The sequence below is a fragment of the Vidua chalybeata genome, chromosome Z (assembly GCF_026979565.1).
Source record: "Vidua chalybeata isolate OUT-0048 chromosome Z, bVidCha1 merged haplotype, whole genome shotgun sequence".
Taxonomy (NCBI): domain Eukaryota; kingdom Metazoa; phylum Chordata; class Aves; order Passeriformes; family Viduidae; genus Vidua; species Vidua chalybeata.
The window spans coordinates 55,652,394-55,672,302 of record NC_071570.1 but is presented as its reverse complement, the minus strand read 5'-3'; the positions used below and the strand labels follow the sequence as shown (position 1 = coordinate 55,672,302).

The 19,909-nt window shown below is 41.0% G+C and overlaps 2 protein-coding genes across 2 annotated transcripts in view; one reads left to right on the top strand and one right to left on the bottom strand.

Moving 5' to 3' along the window:
• Positions 1–4,159, top strand: part of SNX24 (sorting nexin 24) — a 91,433-nt gene extending 87,274 nt beyond the window's left edge. Inside the window, exon 7 of the mRNA XM_053968952.1 lies at positions 3,323–4,159. Within this exon, the coding sequence (XP_053824927.1) occupies positions 3,323–3,393 (71 nt within the window). The 3' untranslated portion in view covers positions 3,394–4,159. The remainder of the gene's footprint in view (positions 1–3,322) is intronic.
• A 1,526-nt stretch (positions 4,160–5,685) lies between these two features.
• PPIC (peptidylprolyl isomerase C) lies at positions 5,686–14,407 on the bottom strand. Its single transcript, XM_053968950.1, is given in 6 exon segments — positions 5,686–6,277; positions 7,472–7,656; positions 9,299–9,392; positions 9,876–9,989; positions 14,053–14,163; positions 14,165–14,407. Coding segments are annotated over 6 exon segments (798 nt in total). The 5' UTR covers positions 14,330–14,407; the 3' UTR covers positions 5,686–6,148.
• Positions 14,408–19,909: the final 5,502 nt, after the last annotated feature.

The window sequence follows — 19,909 nt, the reverse complement described above, 5'->3', positions numbered from 1 at the left end:
AATGTCCATGCTAGCTATTAGTGGGGCCAAACACTATTGACCCTATGAAATCTTACTGAACTCCAATGTGTAACTAGAGTGAAACACAGACAGCAGAGGTCCAGTGTGATTCAGGTCCACATCAGAAGACACATTACAAGGTTGTTTAGCTTTTACTTTGACTTAGCACTAGTCTGATTTCACAGACTGAATGTTCATTTGAAGCTGAAGTGCAGATCACAAAATCGATGAACCAAAGCATGGTAAGGGGAGAGGGTCACTGCACAGGGTCATGTCTGACCCAAGTGACAACAGTAATGAAGAATCACCCACAGAGTAACCTCTGTTTAAAATTTGGTCCTGATGCTGCCTATACTAATATTTCGAGTGAGCCACATTGCATGTCTTAATCTTAGTGTTTAATGCTCCTCCTAATTGTATACTTGATCCTCAAAATTACAATCAAAATACTTGATCCTGGTATAAATTACAAACATCATGTAACTTCATACCATTCTGAAGAGAGAAAATGGATTTCATATACAGTTATCCCAAAAAACTGAGATGGTGCTTAGTATTTCCAGCCCACAGGTAACATTTTGCTGTAAGACTTCAAGATTCTGCAGTTCTGGGACGGTATTTATCTCCCTTCCATAATGTGTACTCTGAATAAGGCTAAGGTTCCTTTTTGTGAAATCATTAGTAACTTTCCAATGAATTTTGTAACTGTCCTTTGAAGTAATGCAAAAAAGCATAAAGTCATCTTCTAATGAATAACATGTTTAAATATTGAGTAGGCCTCATTAATGACATATGATATAAAGGACATTTCAGACTTTAGCGCCAAGGCATTTTCTGACCTTGATCCACAGTATTTAGAATTTTATATGGCAGGGAATATTCTTTGTATTTGAAAACCCTAAAACATCAAATTCACTGCAAGTCATTCTTTAACTAAATGAATTAAAACACAAATTAGAATGTGAATTGTGGTTTAAAAAAGGAAGAAGAAAACCAAGTCCTGAGTCTAGAGCCTCTACTAGTTGACTCCAGTCTAGTTAGAAAGAAACAAAGTTTTTACAAAACTACCATTACCTTTAATTCTTGTTTTTAGTTTGCAGCACAGAAAATATAGATGAGCTTTCTAAAATTTTCCCTCTCAGATCAGTTCTAACATTGATAGACTCTGATTCCTTTGTAAAAACAGCCAAAGTTGTTCAACCTATGACCAAAAGTAAGTGTCCATTAACAAATAACTATTTATTGTATGTTTTCTTTTAAGGCAGTGAATTTCAATTAGAAGTCTTCCCTGGATACAGGAATGCCTGTGTTAACATACTTCTATAAATAGGAAATAGTGTGAGTTTTAAACAAAATAAATATTTCTGGAATATAATATTCAAAGAAAATTTTAACCTTGTCATCGCACTGTGACTTGTCTTTATAAAATACAATCTTGCCATTATTCTAGTGACTGGGCTTTAAGCACTGTTGAGTTGCAAGACAGTTTTTCCAGAGATAAGATCCACAGTTACGAACCTCATTGATTTTCAGATTCCCTTTTTCATTATGTATTCATTACTTTTTGTGTAAGGGTATGGGGAGAAAGAAAAAAATTAATGTTCTCAAGAAAAATAAAGGAAAAACCTAATATGCTTCGAGATGATACTTTGGAAGCTAAAAAAGTGGTAACTTAGATTTACTGTCAGTTGTTTGAAAATTGTTCGAATGATTCTTTAAGCCATGCAAGTGTTACAGATCTGCAAGACTGTGCTTTGTTGTTTTTAGTTATATATATACTTTAGTTGTATTTAACTTAAATTGAAATGCTTGATTTTTTAAGCAGAAAAGGCTCACACTAAATCTAATGTTGTGAGGTTGTATAATTTTGAAAATTAATCCTTATTTTCCTATATATAGTGTGTGTTATAGAAGAACAATAAAAACTTGTTACTGGAACTGCATCATTTAATTTACAAGGAAAGCATCAGATCACTTTTACGAGTATATTTTGGTAACATTAATGACAACTGCATAGGGTTATTCTGCCAGGGTAACTTGGGATGATCTTACAGGATATGAGGAAACACTACTGGATACAAAATATTAGCAAGTCATTTATAATTATGACTTACTATGAGAAGCTGGGTAGAATTATGCATATATTGTTTACAGTGGACGTTACCGACCGTTCATAAAAACATCCTAAACTATTTATGTTCATAGCATCTGTAATATTCTGAAATCACTTTATTAATTAAACAATGAAATAACACATTTATGACAACAAGAATTGCTTTTATAGGGTCCAAATCTACCTTTGTTCAGTATTTTTACTTCCAAAATAATTTATGTGAAAGAATAGGGCAAACCCTAATTCCCACCCACATTAGGTGATCTAATTTATCAAGTACTAATGATCTTTATAAAAGTTGCATCTCCCCTTTGTGAATACCTGTAGGCTGATAGTTGAAGGTTTGTTTTGTGTGGAAAGTTCCACATCAGGAACTATCTGCTCTGAGCAGGAAATCCAGTACTAGTATACTAACAATTTTAGGGTTGTAAGATGTGATCAGAAATTCTTTGTTTTAGTGCCTGGTGATTTAAATAGACCCTTCATTAAAAACTCAGGTGTTGGTGCATTTCAAAACTCTTTTCAATTCAACAGTGTACCTCCATGTACATGGATCTATTATTGTCTTCTATCAGGCAATTCTTTCATGTCGAATGGAATGTGAAAATTAACTGGCAGTTTCTTCTGCATCCATGACAACAAAGTAGTGGGGATTTTTTCATTCAAGTACTGTAGGATGACATTTTGTAACATGACATTTTATGTTGATTGGACAACCTGAAAATTTCTTGCTTCAAATAATCATTTTTGTACAGGCATCCTCAAGTCTTCTCAGTCTAAACATTGCTGTAAACCACAATACAAAAAACAGCTTTGAAGTATTCCCAGTAGTAATCTAGAAATTTCTTCAAGTATATTGAGATTTTGTTAGAAACTGAATAGCCAGTGTAATCCATCTTCCTTTTGAGAAAAGATGCAGATAAAGAGCTGGAGCCTAGCAGCCTTAAGTATTAGAATATCCCTTTAAATCAATAAGCTACAAATCTGGCAGCACATTCATGCAATGCCCAGTGCTACCCTAAAGTGGCTTTAGTGCTGAAACAGCATTACTAATAGCACATCCTCAACATGGATAAACAGTTGAGTGATGCAGTAACCCAAAGTTAATAAGGCCTTACCTAGTTAATTTTCACAAAAACATTTTTATTGTACTGACATGGATAAGAAAGTAAGCTTCTTTCTTTCTTTTTTTTTTTTTTTCCTTTTCAGATGACTTTCCAAATGTAGTGATAGATGGCATTCTACATGGAATATTTTATCCTCACTTACTGCCCAGGTAGAAGGTAATACAAGGCAAGAAGAAGCCGAAGTCATGGTTAATAGAATTAACAGGAATAAAATTCTGTGATGTGAAAATTATGCTCAGAAACAAGAGACACAAGCTCAGATTAAGTTCAAGCATTATATCTTTTTAAATGAAATCACTGTCATTACAGTTGCTGCTTTTAAAAAAAGATACGGAAACAACAGTATTGACATTATTTATACTTTCTATATATTGACATGCTCTATTTAACACTAAATGTTCTAAGTCATACACTGAATTATGCTAACCTTTGAAGAGAAAAGTTTTACTAATTATTTCTATAATATCTCTTAAAGCAAACACTAAACCATTTTGCACCAGGATATTTCCCAGCACATTACCCATTGTTAGCACTGGATGGATTAAAAGTGCTGAAGAGAGTGTGTGCAGAACTGGAAACATGCTTTCACATTCTGAAACACATAGCTCTCTCTGAGGAAATTTTCTAAATTTCATTGAAATTATTTTACTTACCAGGAGCTTTTATGTGGCTTTTGCACATCTCCATTCAGTTATGACATTTAACCTGTGTGTTTGTTTACTCTCCACACCAACTTGCTGACTGTATTCCATATATTAACATTTTATAAGTCACAGAACATACAACTCTGTGGTAAAACTAAAGCAAGAATATTATGATGATCAAACTAAAACTGATAGATATGTATGTATGTTCAGATTTAACTGGAAATTTGTATGTGTGCTACTGGACATTGCAAAATAAATTACTGGGACATGAATGTGGTTTTTTTGTGAAATTTTTCTGTTGAAATTTTTCTGAGATTCTGTCATCTGAGATGGGTCTCACAGATGTCTGTCTCCCCATGAAGTGTAAGAAAATATCTGTGTGTCAGCTCATTTAAAGCTCTTAACTCTTAGCTTAGCTGAACATGGTAGCCTTACAAAAATTAAGGTTAATGGAACACTGGGCTCATCAGCAGAAGGGAGTGTTACATAAAAGGAGCAATGGCAAATCTGGGCACAAATGTAAGTCAAGTCCTGGAGACACACAGGTTGCCTGCTCTAACTACTATATGTGTTTGGTAGCATTTGGGGAGAGTGGAAAGCTGGGACTTCAAAAAAAGGTAGGCTGTGACTGCAGCACTTGTTCAGGTAGCATAACTTTATGAGGTCTGTAGGCTCAGCCTTCAGGAGGGCTTTCAGCTGGCAGACTGAGGCATTCTCACTCCTGCTTGCTAACCCTGCTCCCAGAACTGCTTTTCGGAGAATTTTACTTTAAAGAGGTAGTAGAAAGAAAAGTGATCAGGGGTAAAATGGAAACCTGATTGCCTAGCACTAGGCAAATTTAGAGGCCCTTGCCAAGTTCTCCTCCAGTTCTGTTTGCAGAGGACGGTAATTCTTTCACAGGTCTCTGAAAAGAAGTGTCAGTATTTACCTTCAGGAGAGGTCCCAGGGCTGTGGATGAAGAACCAGTAGGAGCATCCTCTAACTGCAAATGACATGTCAGAAGAACCCAGGATAAATCTCTGCCCACAGTTTTTTCCTGTTTCCTTGTGCCAGTAGGTACCTACGAGCTCTGTGCTGTAGCAGCCTCTTCTACAGAGGAATCTACTTTGGCTCTGGATACATCCACTTTGGCTCTGGATACCTCAGAGCTCCTTCGAGACACCTTTCAGGAAACGAGTCACTACAAAGAGGAGTGGTGTGCTGTCTGCCCGTGGTTCAGGTGGATGAGCCCTTCATCAGATCTTGGTACTACCTCTTCCATCTTGAGTTGTAAAACAGTCAACTCAAAAGGAAAAAATCCACATATCTGCCCTGAACTTAACACAGCTGTCTCTTAAGTGTTACCCTACACTGACCTTCTCTGAAATCTACTAGTTGTCAGCTTAAGAGTATTTATAAAGAATCACAACAAAAATGAACCTGAAGTTCTCAAACTTCCAGCAAAACGTAAAGAAAAAGCGTTTGAGCTTTAAAATAAGTAACATTAGTTAAGTGTTACAAAATTCACCATGCTGTAAAACAAAAATTCTTCTGTTTTAATCAGTTTCTAACTGATTACCTGATTCAATAATAGACAGAAAAGCTGCTTGTTCTTGATCACAGAATGGTATCTGAATACTGTGCTCCTCTGAAAGACAGTAGGGACTTTTATCTGACATGTTTAGATTAGGAAAATTTACCATCTCTACTCTAACCTTACGACCTTATCTCCTGAAAAACAAAAACCCCTACATATTTTGTGGAATCAACTGAGGTAAGAAAAAAGACCTTGGGGGGTGGAGTAAAAAATGCTCTGAAGTATTTATCTGAAAGCAAAATTTATTTATTCAAAACACTTCTATATTTTACTTTTTTTTTTTAAGTTTTTAGAAATGCTGGTAATGTTACAGTAAATATTTTCTGTTGGAAAGACAAAATTTTCAGTTGAAAAGACAAAAACAAATATCGCTAAAATTTCCAAACAGAACAAAATTACTGTATTTTAAACCCTGGAAAAATAGAATTACTGCTATAATTTTTCATTAAAGACTTTTTCTGCAAGATCTGGAAATCGGTGGATATATCTTGAATTTCAAGGAGTGGCAGCTCCAACAAGTTATTATAGAAATAGTCGTATCTCTTCTGTATTTGGCAAATTTTAAGTATTACTAAATGTAACTTCATATGTTTAGAGAAGAAAATTTAATGGATCATTGAGATTGGTCAAAAAACGGCATTAAAGAGAAGTGATTAAGTTTCACTTTCCATGCTGACTATTGGTCTCACCAGTCACCAACTTCAACTACAAATGGTTCCTTTACAGCTATTTTGCCACTGTTCACAATCACACAGTCTTGAAGGGGCCGATCACGTTCATCTGTCTGCTGGAGTTCTATCGAGTGCACCACAGACTGTCAAAAAAAGAAAAAAAAAGGATCATTTTAGCCAAACAAACTCCAGTGGCTGAAGTCTGGAGCCACAGAAACAACAAAGTGCACCTAACATCACTGCTTATTAACCAGCTTGCGAACAAAGACTTTTACCCTGTCAACGTCCTTTTCTTCCCACACTGGCAACTGTGCCACTCTGTAAATCACACACAGCTGACAGAAGCACAGGGAAGGCTGTTTGCCCTTCTAGAAAATCCTTCAGCCAACAAAAACATTTTGAAGGGGCAATTGAAAATGTACATTCAGCTGATTAAGCTAGCACATACAGGATTCTATTTGTGGCCTATGAGCAGAAAGTGAATCCAGAGAACAGAAAAGGCAAGCATTATTATTTTTCTAATTGTACAGCATAACTATGCTTCCAGAAATCTGGTTACTGCTTTTACCTTTAGCATATAACACATACACACTTTTAGTATGGTACCAATATTTTTAAGGGACAAAATTAATTTTGATAACTTGGTTTTTTATATTTGTCCATTAATCTAACTAAACTGAAACTTAAGTCTAAATAACTTCTCAAAAATTTACAGCTACTACTGTAGATCATGAAAATGGAATTCAGTATGAATGTGGGAGTGAGGGGCAAGTATTCTGATGAAATTTTCAAACCCCTCCAAGTCCATCCAGCAGCTCACGTTTTCCCCAATAATTTCAAAACACGGATTAAAAAGGAATAATAAGGAGAACCAGACTAAAAAAAGTATAATCACTTGAAAATACAATTTTTTAGTTTAAAATTCTGTTTGGCCTCTCATCAGTATGTGTTTGCCTGCTTTACATTCACATGCTTCTAAAAACTTAACAGTGAAAGTGTTACCCATAACTAGCATGTGCTACGAAATTTGATTTTAGCCTGTAGAAAAATAATTATTTCATGGGTAACAGTGTTACTGAAAGGAGGAGCTGACCTTTCTCCGTTTGTAATTTGCAAAGGTGTCAGTGCTTAGCAGTCTGAAATAAGGGCTATGAAAGCCAAAAGCGTGGTACAGGTTTCCATTTCTGCTATTTCAGTTCTAAATTGTCCAGCTGGAGCTCTTCACAATCATCTTCTACCGTGTAAATATTAGATGAATACTCAATTGTTTCTGAACCATGGTAACAGGGGTATAATGGGGCACAATTTGTCCAGATCAACAAATACTTTAAACTTACCATTCCATCAAGGACTTTGCCAAATACTACGTGTTTTCCGTCTAACCAGGAAGGCTTTGTCACACTGATGAAGAATTGGGATCCATTGGTGTCTGGGCCAGAATTAGCCATGCTAACCCATCCAATTCCATAGTGTTTGAGCTTGAAGTTCTCATCAGGAAACCTTTCTCCATAGATGCTTCTTCCTATGACAAAAAAAATAAGAAAACAAACTTTAAAAAAATAAATCAAACAAAGCCCCTTTTTGTTCAAAAATGAAAAATGAAGTATGAATTCAGGACTTGAAGATTCACTGTTTGAGTAAACACAGCAGCATCACTGTTCAACCATCGGCAACTCCATAACTAAAATCATTTTGTGTGTAAAGGTAAGCTAAACCACCACACATAAGGAAAAAACAGTAAAAGCTGATGATGCTTTATCCCTTGAATTTAAAAAAGCTGAATACCTTCAAAGGTCTGGTTTACAGACACCACTGAACAATAGTATACTTCATCCTATTGAGCAAATTAAAGCACATACTTAGGGCCACTAACAATAAGACAGCCATGTTTTGTGACAATTTCAGTATTTAAACCTTTCCCTTATGGTAAGAAATTGCTTTAGGCATGTTTAGAAGCATATAAAGACCAAATGGAAGTTAGACTAAAATACTTGGTGTGTATCTGTACAATCACGACATAAAGATTCTGATGTTTCTAATAGTTAAGAGTGAAAACACATCAGTCATGGTTAAACCACCATCACTCTGAAAAGTGGAGGCTGTCTGCCTCATTCTTTACTTGTGCAGTGCCTAGCACAATGAGGACACTGTTCCCAACATCACCAGATGCTATCCCAATAAACAACATCAGCAGGCAAATAAATGCCGCCTACCTTTAATGGTAAAACTATGTCTTTGGTATTATGGTCTTCCCCATTGTTGCCTGCTAGGGAAAGGAATGTGTGTTTTCCATTCTATCCCAGCAGGGAAATCACTAACAGTTCATGAAGACAGTTCAAATCACAGCATGTCAAGAACGTGCATGTAAAGGAAGAGAAGAAATCTGCAGCCAGAATGAGTGCAGTGCAAGAGATGCTGTGCTGGCATTGCCCCTCTGAGTGTACTGAACTGTTCTTCTGGAGGCTCAGGAGGGAGAAGTGATACACACAGCCAGGACTCTCAGCACCAGCAAGTTTATGGTTTCAGTTTTAGTAAGAGAAAAACGAGGAGAGGGCATGACTTTCCTGATTTCTTTCTCTCTCCCTGTTAAGAAATTCCTTCTCACAGCACATTTCAGAGGTTCCTCAGAACAGACTGAGCTGAGGCCAGAGAGGACAGCCTTCTCCTTCCCTACCTGCCTTCCCTCTACATGCTTTCACTGTTTCATCATGGATTAGACTTCTGCTGGATGACTTGAATTGGTTCACCTATACATGCAATCAGTGAATGCCTCAGGGAAAGAGCGCTGTCACAAAGCCAGAGCAGGGGAAGGGTGGAGACATCCATCTTTTGGAGACGGTAAGTTGTAGGAGCAGCTCAGCTGGTCACGTGGCTCCAGCTCAGCACATAAAGCCATGCTTCTTGAATGGGGACAAGTCACAAAGAGAAAAGAGCTATCTGCAAAAATTGAGGATAAAGGAAGAGCTACACATATTTATAAATCAGATAAACCAAAGAGCTGCAGCTTAGACTACAAGACACTTGGAAAAGTACTAGACGATCTAAAACAAATGTGGGTTGGTTTGGTGTTTTTTCATTTATATGAGCAGACACCATGAAGGAATATGCTAGTTTACCCATACTTTCAGCAGATATTTGAACCTGGAAGATACTAAGTATGTTACCTCCTGATCCATCTCCAGCTGTAAAGTCTCCTCCTTGAATCATGAAGTCTTTGATCACACGATGAAATTTACTTCCTTTGTATCCATATCCTCTCTAAGAAAATGAAATAATTCTTTAAATGAATATAACATCCAGCTCTATATACAATTATATGGAAATACACAAGTTGTGAACAGCTAGATTTCACAGAATATACCACCAAGGGATATAATACTGTCCAGAAACACATCAAACTGAGGTGCATGTAAACACAGCTGGACTGCACTACCACAAAGGTGGTATTTATTCAGGTGATCAAAGCCATTGTCTTTATTTGACTGGTATCTGACCACAGTAACTCCACATGCTAGATCTACAAGGCAGGGACAATTGAGGTGCTCATATCCAGCATCTCGTAATTACATCTTGTGAACCAAGGACCTGAGAAGACACACACTAGTGCACATCCTTGGGGATGCACTTGTGCACAGGCTCCAGTGAATGAAGATTGACAGTTCACAACTGAAACAGCATTAAACAGACACTGCCTTCCCAAGCCAAACTTGAGTACACAGTGGAAGAAAACTGCAAACATACTTCTCCAGTTGCCAATGCAATGAAGTTCTCCGCAGTCTTTGGGACAACTTTTCCAAACAATCCAATTACAATTCTGCCAACATCTTTGTCTCCAATCTTCACATCAAAGAACACCTGAATATTTTTATGAAGGGAACAAAAGTGATAAAGATGTGAGCAAACAGCCAAGCTTTTCAAAGAGTAAGGTGGTAAGAAATTACTTCTGGCTGGTCTGTATTAATAGTATCCTGCAATTCCTAAGGGTGCTGTTTCAGAGAAATCCTTTCAGAGCCAACAAAATCAGGTTATGCAGGAAACTGTTTGAGAACCGGTGATTATATGTTTTGATTCTTACTGCTTTTAACTGGCTTGGTGAGACTGCTGTATCTCAAGTTTGAAGATAGTGTTCAAGAAGATTTTTCCCAAACATGCACATCTTTAAAGCTGAATGGAAAAAATGAAATATGAAAGTAAGGAAGAACAACAATTCTATTCCCATATGGGGGAAAAAAACAAAGAACTATAGTACTGATACTCCCTACAAATGACCATTTGCTATCCACTCATAATCTTCACTGTTTTAGGCATCAGTACGTATACACAAAAGCCTAAATTCCGTTGAACTGACAAACAGTGAGAAGAAAATCCTATGGCTCAAGCAAGCAGTTGCCTTCCTAAACATTAATTCAAACCCAGCAGAGAAATAACCAGGCCAGATTATTCAGCTGATTGCCTACATCTTCAATGTATATGTCACTGAAAAACAACTTCAAAAAGACAAATGAGTTACAAGACATTTTAATATAGTTTAGAATCTATGAATGCATATTTGAGCGTGCAAAAATGTTCCAGTAATTACTGAAAACAGGAACAGCTGTCAGGAAATGAGGCATTTTGGAGTTCTGAAGAAGTTACATAAAGGCTATTACAACGTCTAGGAAACAGCAATGTGTATTCCTATGATGTGGTATTTGCTGTTCCTTGTGGCACTCAACCAAGTATTACTTGTCTGTAATGCTAAGAAATTAGTCCAATAATGATAATAAATGACCACAGTCTCTCCAATGTGAATGCCTCTTTCACGCTCTCCTACTAAACATTTCTACCATTTCTTGATCTTCTATGTGGTTTTGACTGTTGAACTTTTGGCTAACACTATAAAAGCGCTATAAAGGAAATAAAATTCCTTTTGATACACCTCATTCATTTCCTTGGCACTTGGCACTGAATAACATGCCTCTGAGATGTGTGGCTCCCAAAGTATTAACAGCACCCTTTCACTAACATTTTAACGGTTTTATAAACAAAGCTCTCGGAATTGTGCCGCCAGGGTTATCTAGGTAAGGAGTATTGCCTACCAGCGTTTTCTAAACTCATTGCCTGTCTATTTTGCCTGGAAATGTTGTTCTAGTAGGACTGCCTGAAATACATAGGCATATATAAGTAACAAGACCAAGGCAACCAAACAATCATCCCACAGATCAGGAACATCATACACTTTGTTGACAGCACAAGGAGACAATTTTGTCATACGCTGTAAGCCTAGCACAGCCACAGGGCTTCATATGTGGCACTGCTGCTTGCCTAAGCAGCAAACCCAGTACTTTTAAAAATGTGTCTCTGCATATTTTTGGCCACAAAATCAAGTACAGAAATATTTGGTAGCCCTTTACACTATTTCTGTATAGAAAAGCCATGTTCTTATGAGGGTATTTCCACAGGTTCTCTGGAAATTCAGTAAGCATGTAGACATTTGTGACCTGGTTGATACAGCACTTTTAAATCTCAAAAAACATCTGGCCAAATTCTTCTCCAAAAACTCTGAAATAAATATTATAAATTTTCAGTCTTATTAATATTTTATAAATATTTAATCGTATTTTCAATCTACAGTTAAGTATTTCAAGACTGAAATTAAAAAAGAAAACACCAGTAAGAGTGGCTGGTTCTCATAAAAATATTCACATATAATTTACACAAGATGCTGTACATCTAACTGAAAAAATGGACAAGAGCATTTAATTATTCAGGGACACTAAAGTGACTTTGAAAGGAAGATCTAATGATTCTTAGAGACCAGGTAATGTAATAACCTCATAAATGCAAAAATCCTGTATATGGTGTAGAGCCACAACAAGGGCCCCAACAAGGGGGCCAAAATACATCTGGAATCATCCTGAGTAGTTTAGTGAAAGGTTTGGCTTTGGGCTTGTGAAGGTCAGAGAAGGAAAACAAATACTAGAAATAATTAAAATGGATATAGTAAAGAGATGGGCATAGCTACATCTGTACTGTGAGTTCACACCCTGAGTGCTGCATGTAATTCTGACCTCTCTATCACAGAATGATAAAACCAACCTAAAAAAATGCAGAAAAATGGGCAGAACAGATGCTCAACAGGTATGGAATATCTTTTATATGAAGAAAGGTTACAGAAAACTACTTAAACTGGAAGAGAGAAAAATGGTGTGATTTCATGAGTCTTGTAAAGTTACCACTGCCTAGGACACGAAAAATTAGCAATGCAATTCTTTATGTGCCACAACAATCAGAGAAGGGCATAAAATTATAGTCCAGACAGAAGGAATGAAGAAGGAAAGTACTTTATGCATAATTAAATGGGAATATATTTCCAGAAGATTATTTGGATGTCAAATTTACCCTCCCTCCAAAAAAAAATCAAATCTGTGGTCTAGGAGTCCATGGCAATGCAACTATAAGCAGTTGCAGACAACAGTGGCAATGAAGTACAGAGACAAAGGAACAGTCAATGGCTTAGGATGCTGAAGCCATGCTAGAGGAAGCAGTTCTGCCCCTGCCCTTCCCTGTCACACTTCCATCAGTGTAGGTGTCTTTCCCAGCATGTGTGCGTTCTCTCCTGAATGCAGATGGAAAACACTTGGGGGCTGAAACATGGAATTCAAAAGCTGGGCTAAACATCCCATCTCCTGCACCTAACAAACATTTTTTGGAAAGAGATGCTATCCTGCTGCTGTAGTTAGGTGCATCCCTATGCCACCAACCAGCCCCACAGCCCACAAGTCCATCTCCTGGGCAGTGCCATTGCAATGTCCACGTGTGCCACAGGCGCACAGCCCAGGCATCCTGCCTGCCCAGGGGCCCTGCAGCACTGAGCCCCATGGATCCTGGATCCACAGATCTCTGCTGGCAGCGCCTCGCACGCACCACGTACACCTCCTACGGGGCTAACAAAGGGACTGCTCTGAATACCAAGAGCTTCATACAATGACAGAATGGGTCAAAGTGGAAAGGACACAGCAAATCATCTGGCCCAACCTCCCCGCTCAACCAGGGCCATCCCAGAGCACACGGCAGAGAATTGTGTCCAGATGGTTCCTGGATATCTCCTGTGAGGGAAACTCCACAGCCTCTCTAGGCAATCTGTTCCAGTGCTCAGTCACCTGCACAGTAAAGAAGTTCTTCCTCATATTCAGGTGGAACTTCCTGCACATCAGCTTGGTACCACCGAGCAGAGCCTGGTCCGTCCTCTTGGCACCCTCCCCTCACACACTCATAGACATTGATAAGGCCCCTTCTCAGTCCTTTCTCCAGGCTGAACAAGCCCAGTTCCCCCAGCCTTCCCGGCAAGAGAGATGCTTCACTCCCCTGACCAACTCAGTAGCCCTCGGTCGGTATAACTCCAGGAGTTATAGCAGAGAGAGCAGGGAGGAATGAATTAAACCCATGGCACAGGCGAGCCGCAGCGCAGTTAAACCCTGCCCTGCTCGGGGCAACCTGGCAGCACCAGCAGCCACAAACTGCCCTGGCAGCAGCAGAGGCTGCAGCAGCGCTGGGGGGGTGAGGAATTTAAAAGCTGCCACTTCTGCAAGCCAGAGGGAGGCTTTGCTGGCCCGAACTCTGCGGTACGCCAGCGCCTACAGAAAGGCGGCATGCCCGAAGGGGTTAAAAACCAAGTAACCAACCAGCCAAGAAAACCTATTAAAACGGTGAAGTTCTGGCGTTAGACCAAGCCCGCCCCAAGCCCTCTGTGCCCGGGATTCGGCGCGGGGTCGGCTGTGGGAGCGGGGCAGGGCAGAGGCCGGCCGGCTTCTCCCGGCACCGCCGCCACGGCCCCGAGACATCCCGGCCGCGGAACAACCCAGCCGCGGGCCCCGCCCGACGCGTCCCGAGGCTTCCCGGCGGCGGAGACACCGTCCCGGCCGCGGGCGAGAGTCACCTTGGCTGTCACGCTGGGTCCCCTCCTCTTGAAGGCCTCGGCCGCGGGGGCTAGGAAGCACAGACAGGCCACGGCAGCCACGGCGCCCAGCAGCGCCCCGCGGGCCATGGCGGCGGCCGACCTCTGCGGCGCCTGCGCCGGGGAAGGGCGGCTCCTCCTGCGCCGGGGCGGGGGACTCCGGGGAGCGGCCCCCGCCCCACGGAGCGGTCATCCATCCCAGGGGAGAGGCCACCAATCTCGGGGGAAAGGTCACCCATCCGGAGGAGATGCTACGCATCCCGGGGAAAGGTCATCCGTCCTGAGGAGCCATCATCTACTCCGGGGAATGGCCATCCATGCCAGGGAGCGATCACTCATCCCGGGAAGTGGTCACGCATGCCAGGGATCGGTCACCCATCCTGGAGAAACCGTCACCCATCCCGGCAGGAGCGGTGACACGCCCGGGGGCTGAGCTCCGCTCCCGGCGCTTGCCCGGGTGCGGGGGCTCCCAGGACGGGCCTGGCGCCCTGGCTGGATTTGGGGCGGGTGCAGGGGCGGAGGGCTCGGTGGTGCAGGTTCCTGATGGGCGGCGGGGAGCCGTGTGCCCTCCCCCGGGCCAGTCTCGCCCAACAGGAACTGCAGTACCTGAGAGGGGCCCGATCGCCCAGTCTTCGGCTTCGGCCAGGCTGTGCACCCAGCAGGGTCCCACATGTGGGTGAAGTAGCAAAAACAGTAAACGCTTAAGAGATTGAGCCAGCAGTGTGCCCTTGTGGGAAAGGGCAGTGGTATCCTGGGCTGCAATCGAAAGAGTGTTTGCCAGCAAGTGGAGGGAGGTGATGCTGCTCCTCAGCCCTGGTGAGGACACATCTGGAGTGCTCTCTCCTCAGCATAAGAGAAGTGTGGAGCTCCTGGAGCAGGTCCAGCACAGGACAAGAAAGGGACTGGAGCATGTCTCTTATGAGGAAAGGCTGAGAGAGCTGGCCCTGTTCAGCCTGGAGAAAGCATGACTGAGATGGGACCATATCAGTGTCTATGAGTATCTGAAGGGAGAGTGTCAAGAGGATGGACCAGGCTCTGCTTGGTAGTGCCCAGCAAAAGGATAAGAGGCAACAGGCAGAAACTGATGCACAGGATGGTCCACGTGAATAGAAGCAAGTACTTCTTTACTGTGCAGATGACTGTACATTGAAACAGATTGCCCAGAGAGATTGCAGAGTCTCCCTTACTGGAAATACTGAAAAACCATCTGGGTGCAATCCTGTGCCATGTGCTCTAGGACAACCAACATGACAACCCTGTGGTCCCTTCCAACCTGACCAGTTCTCTGATACTGTGAGTTTGAGAGGGGGTCATTGGTCTTTTGTATTTGTTGTATGTAATGTGCTGAGTAGAAACAGGAGCCTGTGAGGCACTTGTAATACTTTTGGGTTCATTTGTGTTAGCAGTGGTGGTGCACTGCTTGGCACCCATGCCAGCTCGCACCTCTGGCTTTGGACAATAAACAGCATTCATCAAACACAAACATTTCTCCCAAGCCATTATGTGCTAAAAAGTCATTTGCATTCAGGACCTGTTTCAAATGGTGCTGCTGCTGCAGTCCCTAGAAAATTTGTAAATTATAGCACACACTGAAATTTTGTGGCCTCTCGGCTGCCAGCACATGAAAGTTAAAATAGATGCCAATACACTGCAAGCAGGAAGCTGTCAGTGGCTGATGTAAACACACTCACGCTTAAAGCCAGCAGCGCTGTGGTTCTGGGTGTATGGCATAGCACTTAGACAATTGCAAAGCCAGCCCAGAGCTCAGGTGCAGTGCCCAAGGGAGAATGTGCTCTACACCACTGCACGTGCACTGCATGTCTGCCAAACCCCTCAGCTTGAGACTGTGCCTCAGCTGACAAGTAGTAGAGACAATAGCCACAGCCTCATAGAATTGATTAGGATCATTGAATCCAGGCATTAACCCAGCACCGCTAAGCCCAGCACTTAACTATGTCCTTAGGCACCACATCCAAGTGTCTTTTAAATACCTCCAGAGTTGGTAATTCTACCACTTCCCTGGACAGCCTGTTTGGTGCTTAACAGCCCTTTTCATGAAAGAATTTTTCATAATAACCAACTTAAGCCTCCAGTTTAGGGATATTTGCTCTTGTCCTAAGGCTTTCTACTTGAGAGAAAGAGGCTAATGCCCTCGCTACAGTCTCCTTTCAGGTTGTTGTAAAGAGTGATCAGGTCTCCCCCTGGTTATCATTTTCTCCAGGCTGAATGAACATCCCCTCAGCTCCCTCAGCTGCTCCTCATCACACCTGAGCAACAGACTGTTCCCCACCTTTGCTGACCTTCTCTGGACACACTTCAGCACTTCAACATCTTTCTTGTAGTGAGGGGCCCAAAACTTAACCCACATTTTGAGGTGGCCTCCCCACTGCCCAATACAGGGTGACAGTCTCTTTTTTGGTCGTGTTGGTCACACCATTTTTGATACAGGATAGGATATCATTGGCCTTTCTGGCCACCTGGGCACAGTTGGCTCATGTTCAGCCTCTGTTGACCAGCACACCCAGGTTATTTTCTGCTGGGCCACTTTCCAGCCTCTCTGCCCCCAGCCTGTAGCACTGCTTGGGTTTGTTGTGACCAAAGTGCACAACCTGGCACTTCCTCTGTTAAACCTTATAATCTTGGCTTCAGCCCAATCCAGCCTATCCAGATCCCTCTGCAGAGCCTTCCTACCTTCCCGCAGATCAACACTGCTACCCAACTTAGTGTCATCTGCAAACTGACAGAGGGTGCACTTGATCCCCACATCCAGATCATGGATAAAGATTTTAAACAAGGCTGTCCCCAACACTGAGCCCTGGGGAACAGCACTTATGACTGGCCACAAGCTGGATGTAATTCCATTCACCTCCACTCCCTGGGCCTGGTCATCCAGCTGGTTTTGGGCAGCAAAAGGTGCACTTTTGCATGAGCAGAGAATGTCTTCACTGTGTGTTTTCAGGTGGCTTGTGCAGCTGACCAAATGCCTTCAACACTTGAAGAGTTCAGGCATACTTGTGGAACATGTTCGCTCATGTAGACACTTGACAGTCACCTCGTTCGTGTATGGCAAGGCTTCTCTGAAACAAACAGAGTAAGCTGGTACATTGGAAAGATCCACTTCAAAAGTCATTCCTCATCCAATCCAAAACATAGCATACCCTGATGCTCATTTTTGACTCTATGGGGTGATCACAGACGATTTTTCATAGGCGATGTAACTTTTCTGCTCTTTTCCATTCTGCCCACATGCTGCCTGCACAAGTCTATCTGAGTGTAACAAGATTTCTCATCAGGCGACTACAGTAAAAATTAATTTCACAGGCACAGCAGAGGGCATGGTTACAGATTCCACATTACATAGCACATGAGCAGAAACACCAAATCCTCATTTTGCTTAATTGATAACTGACACAAATAGATCCTTTTTCCTCAAGAGGTGTAAAACATACTTGTAGCTCCTAAGTCAAAGAGTGATCTGGACTAATTTAGGACTTTGACGTCTGAATTATGTGTTAGCATTTTGTACAACTGATGGTTTTACCAAAGCCCTGCCCCTGGGACCTGCCTTCAGCACTAGGGGATATGGGGCTTCAGGACATGGTTCAAGACATTGAAGACATCCTGTAGCTATCTAGATCTGTTCATTTTAGTAAACCAAAACTAGTTCATGTGTATGTAGGTGCTTATGGCACTTCTCTGATCCCATTGCTAATGAGCACAATATTGCACAGTAATATCCTTTAAATATCAAAGTAGGCCCAAAAGGAAACATGTCTCATATGGTATATTCTTTAATATGTCACTGCTTTTTCAGCAGGTATGCTAATATAAGCGTTTACTCGGAGTAAACTGCATATGTGTTTATATTCTCTGCCAATTTGATAAGGTACTGAGAATTTAATATTATGATTCAGCTACATTCCTTGTGCTGCAAACACGTAGCAATAGTGCTCAACTAACTCTGGCATTAAGATTTACTGCAGAAATATAACAATCCAAAAGTCCAAAGGCTTACTAGTTTGTTCCAGTAGTTGGATATAAACTTTAAAAAATCTGTATTGCTGTATCAAAGCATTAGACAATAGTTAAGGATTCTGTCAAATAGTGACAGAAACATTTTCAGTCTACATATGTATCTAATCACATAAGTCTCTATATTTAAAATCCAGGAGGTGTGAACTTACCATTTCCATCTCTGTTTAGAAAATCATAGAAACATAGAATGATTTGAGTTGGAAGGAACCTTAAAGATCATCTAGTTCCAATTCACTTGCCATGAGCAGGTACACCTTTCACTAGACCAGGTTGCTCAAAGCCCATCCAACCTGGCCATGAACTCTTCCAGGGATGGGGCAGCCACAGCTTCTCTGGGCAGCCTGCTCCAGTGCCTCACCACCTCCACCATAAAGAATTTTCTTAATATCTGACCTAAACCTTTTAGTCTTTTAATTTGAAGTATTTTTAAGTTTGACATGCAAGGGACAGGACATTTTTGTTACTTCAAATGTATGTAGGTCACCAGGTGAATGTGTAAAGAAATAAGGAAAAAGGTGGAGCCACAGTTAATTCCAGGTTTTGAATTTGAAAGAAGACCACAGCTGGCTGATGAGACTGTATTGTCTCCGAGCAATTCAGAGTAGTACATTGACTCAAACCAGGAGGTGCAGAAGAATGAGCAAGGAGCTGGAAAGACACAAAAAAGATGATCTGGCTGAGAGGTTCTTTGATTTAATATTCCTTTGTACAGAGTGTATGTAGGTATAGGTATGTTGAATGACACTATCAAGTCACAGTACTCCCAAGAGTTCCCATTCACTCTCCCTCAATAAAAATATTGGTGTTTGCAAGGATGACTTCCCTGTTTATTGACGTGTAAATATGTTTCATCCATGTACAAGAGGGCAATATGAGGCAGAAAGAATGAAAGGAGTGCTTGATAGCACTGAAGATATTTAAAAAACAGTAAGATGAGAAGATGAGATGGGATCTGGTTTATATTATCTTGGAAACCTTATGTATACTGGTGATGCTGCTAAATAATTTTTGGAAGAAGATAAAACAATGTTTAGAGAGGAAATCTTGAAAAGAGGCAGAAACTTAATATGTTCAGTGAAAAGTCAATTTTACACAGAAAATCTCTTCCTGATGCTAAAAGAAGTACATGTTCTTTTTGTAGGGGTTTAATGTCTTGACTATCAAATTGGATGTACACAAAAGCCAGACTTGACAGTAAACTTTGTGCTAGCTGTGAAAAGAAAGGAATCCTTTCAATGAAGCTAGACAATGTGTAAAAACTTGTTATGAAGTCTTTATTTTTTTTTTTTTGCCTTAATTATTCATTGCTTTCTTGAAGAATTTGGAGGTCTTTGCAAACTCTTTATACCAGCTGAATACAGTGTGCTGAGAACTACACTGAATGCACTGTGGCTTTGCACAGAGATAGCTTCTCCATATTAAAAATTTTTAAAAAGGTGCAAAATCAAGAGAGGGTCTACAACAGAAAACCATCTTTCCATCTTTCCTAGCCATGAACAATTTGTTCACCTCTTCAGTGAAGCTGATTTGAAAGAACTGTTATCATTTCTTCCCTCAGTTTTCTTTCCTGTAGACTAAACAACCCCAATTCCTTCTATCTTTCCACATGGGTCAAGTATTAGAGTAGGTGTCATCTGGATGTATAGCTTTTAGTCGAAATATTACCTTTGTCCTTACACATGAGTAGAAGCTACAGATAAGCACATTTGTCATTTCTTGCCTTTTTTTTTTTTTTCCTTTATTTCTAAGTATTCAAGTGACATAAGGCTGTTGTGGCAAAGATTGTGTACCCTATTCAAAGAAT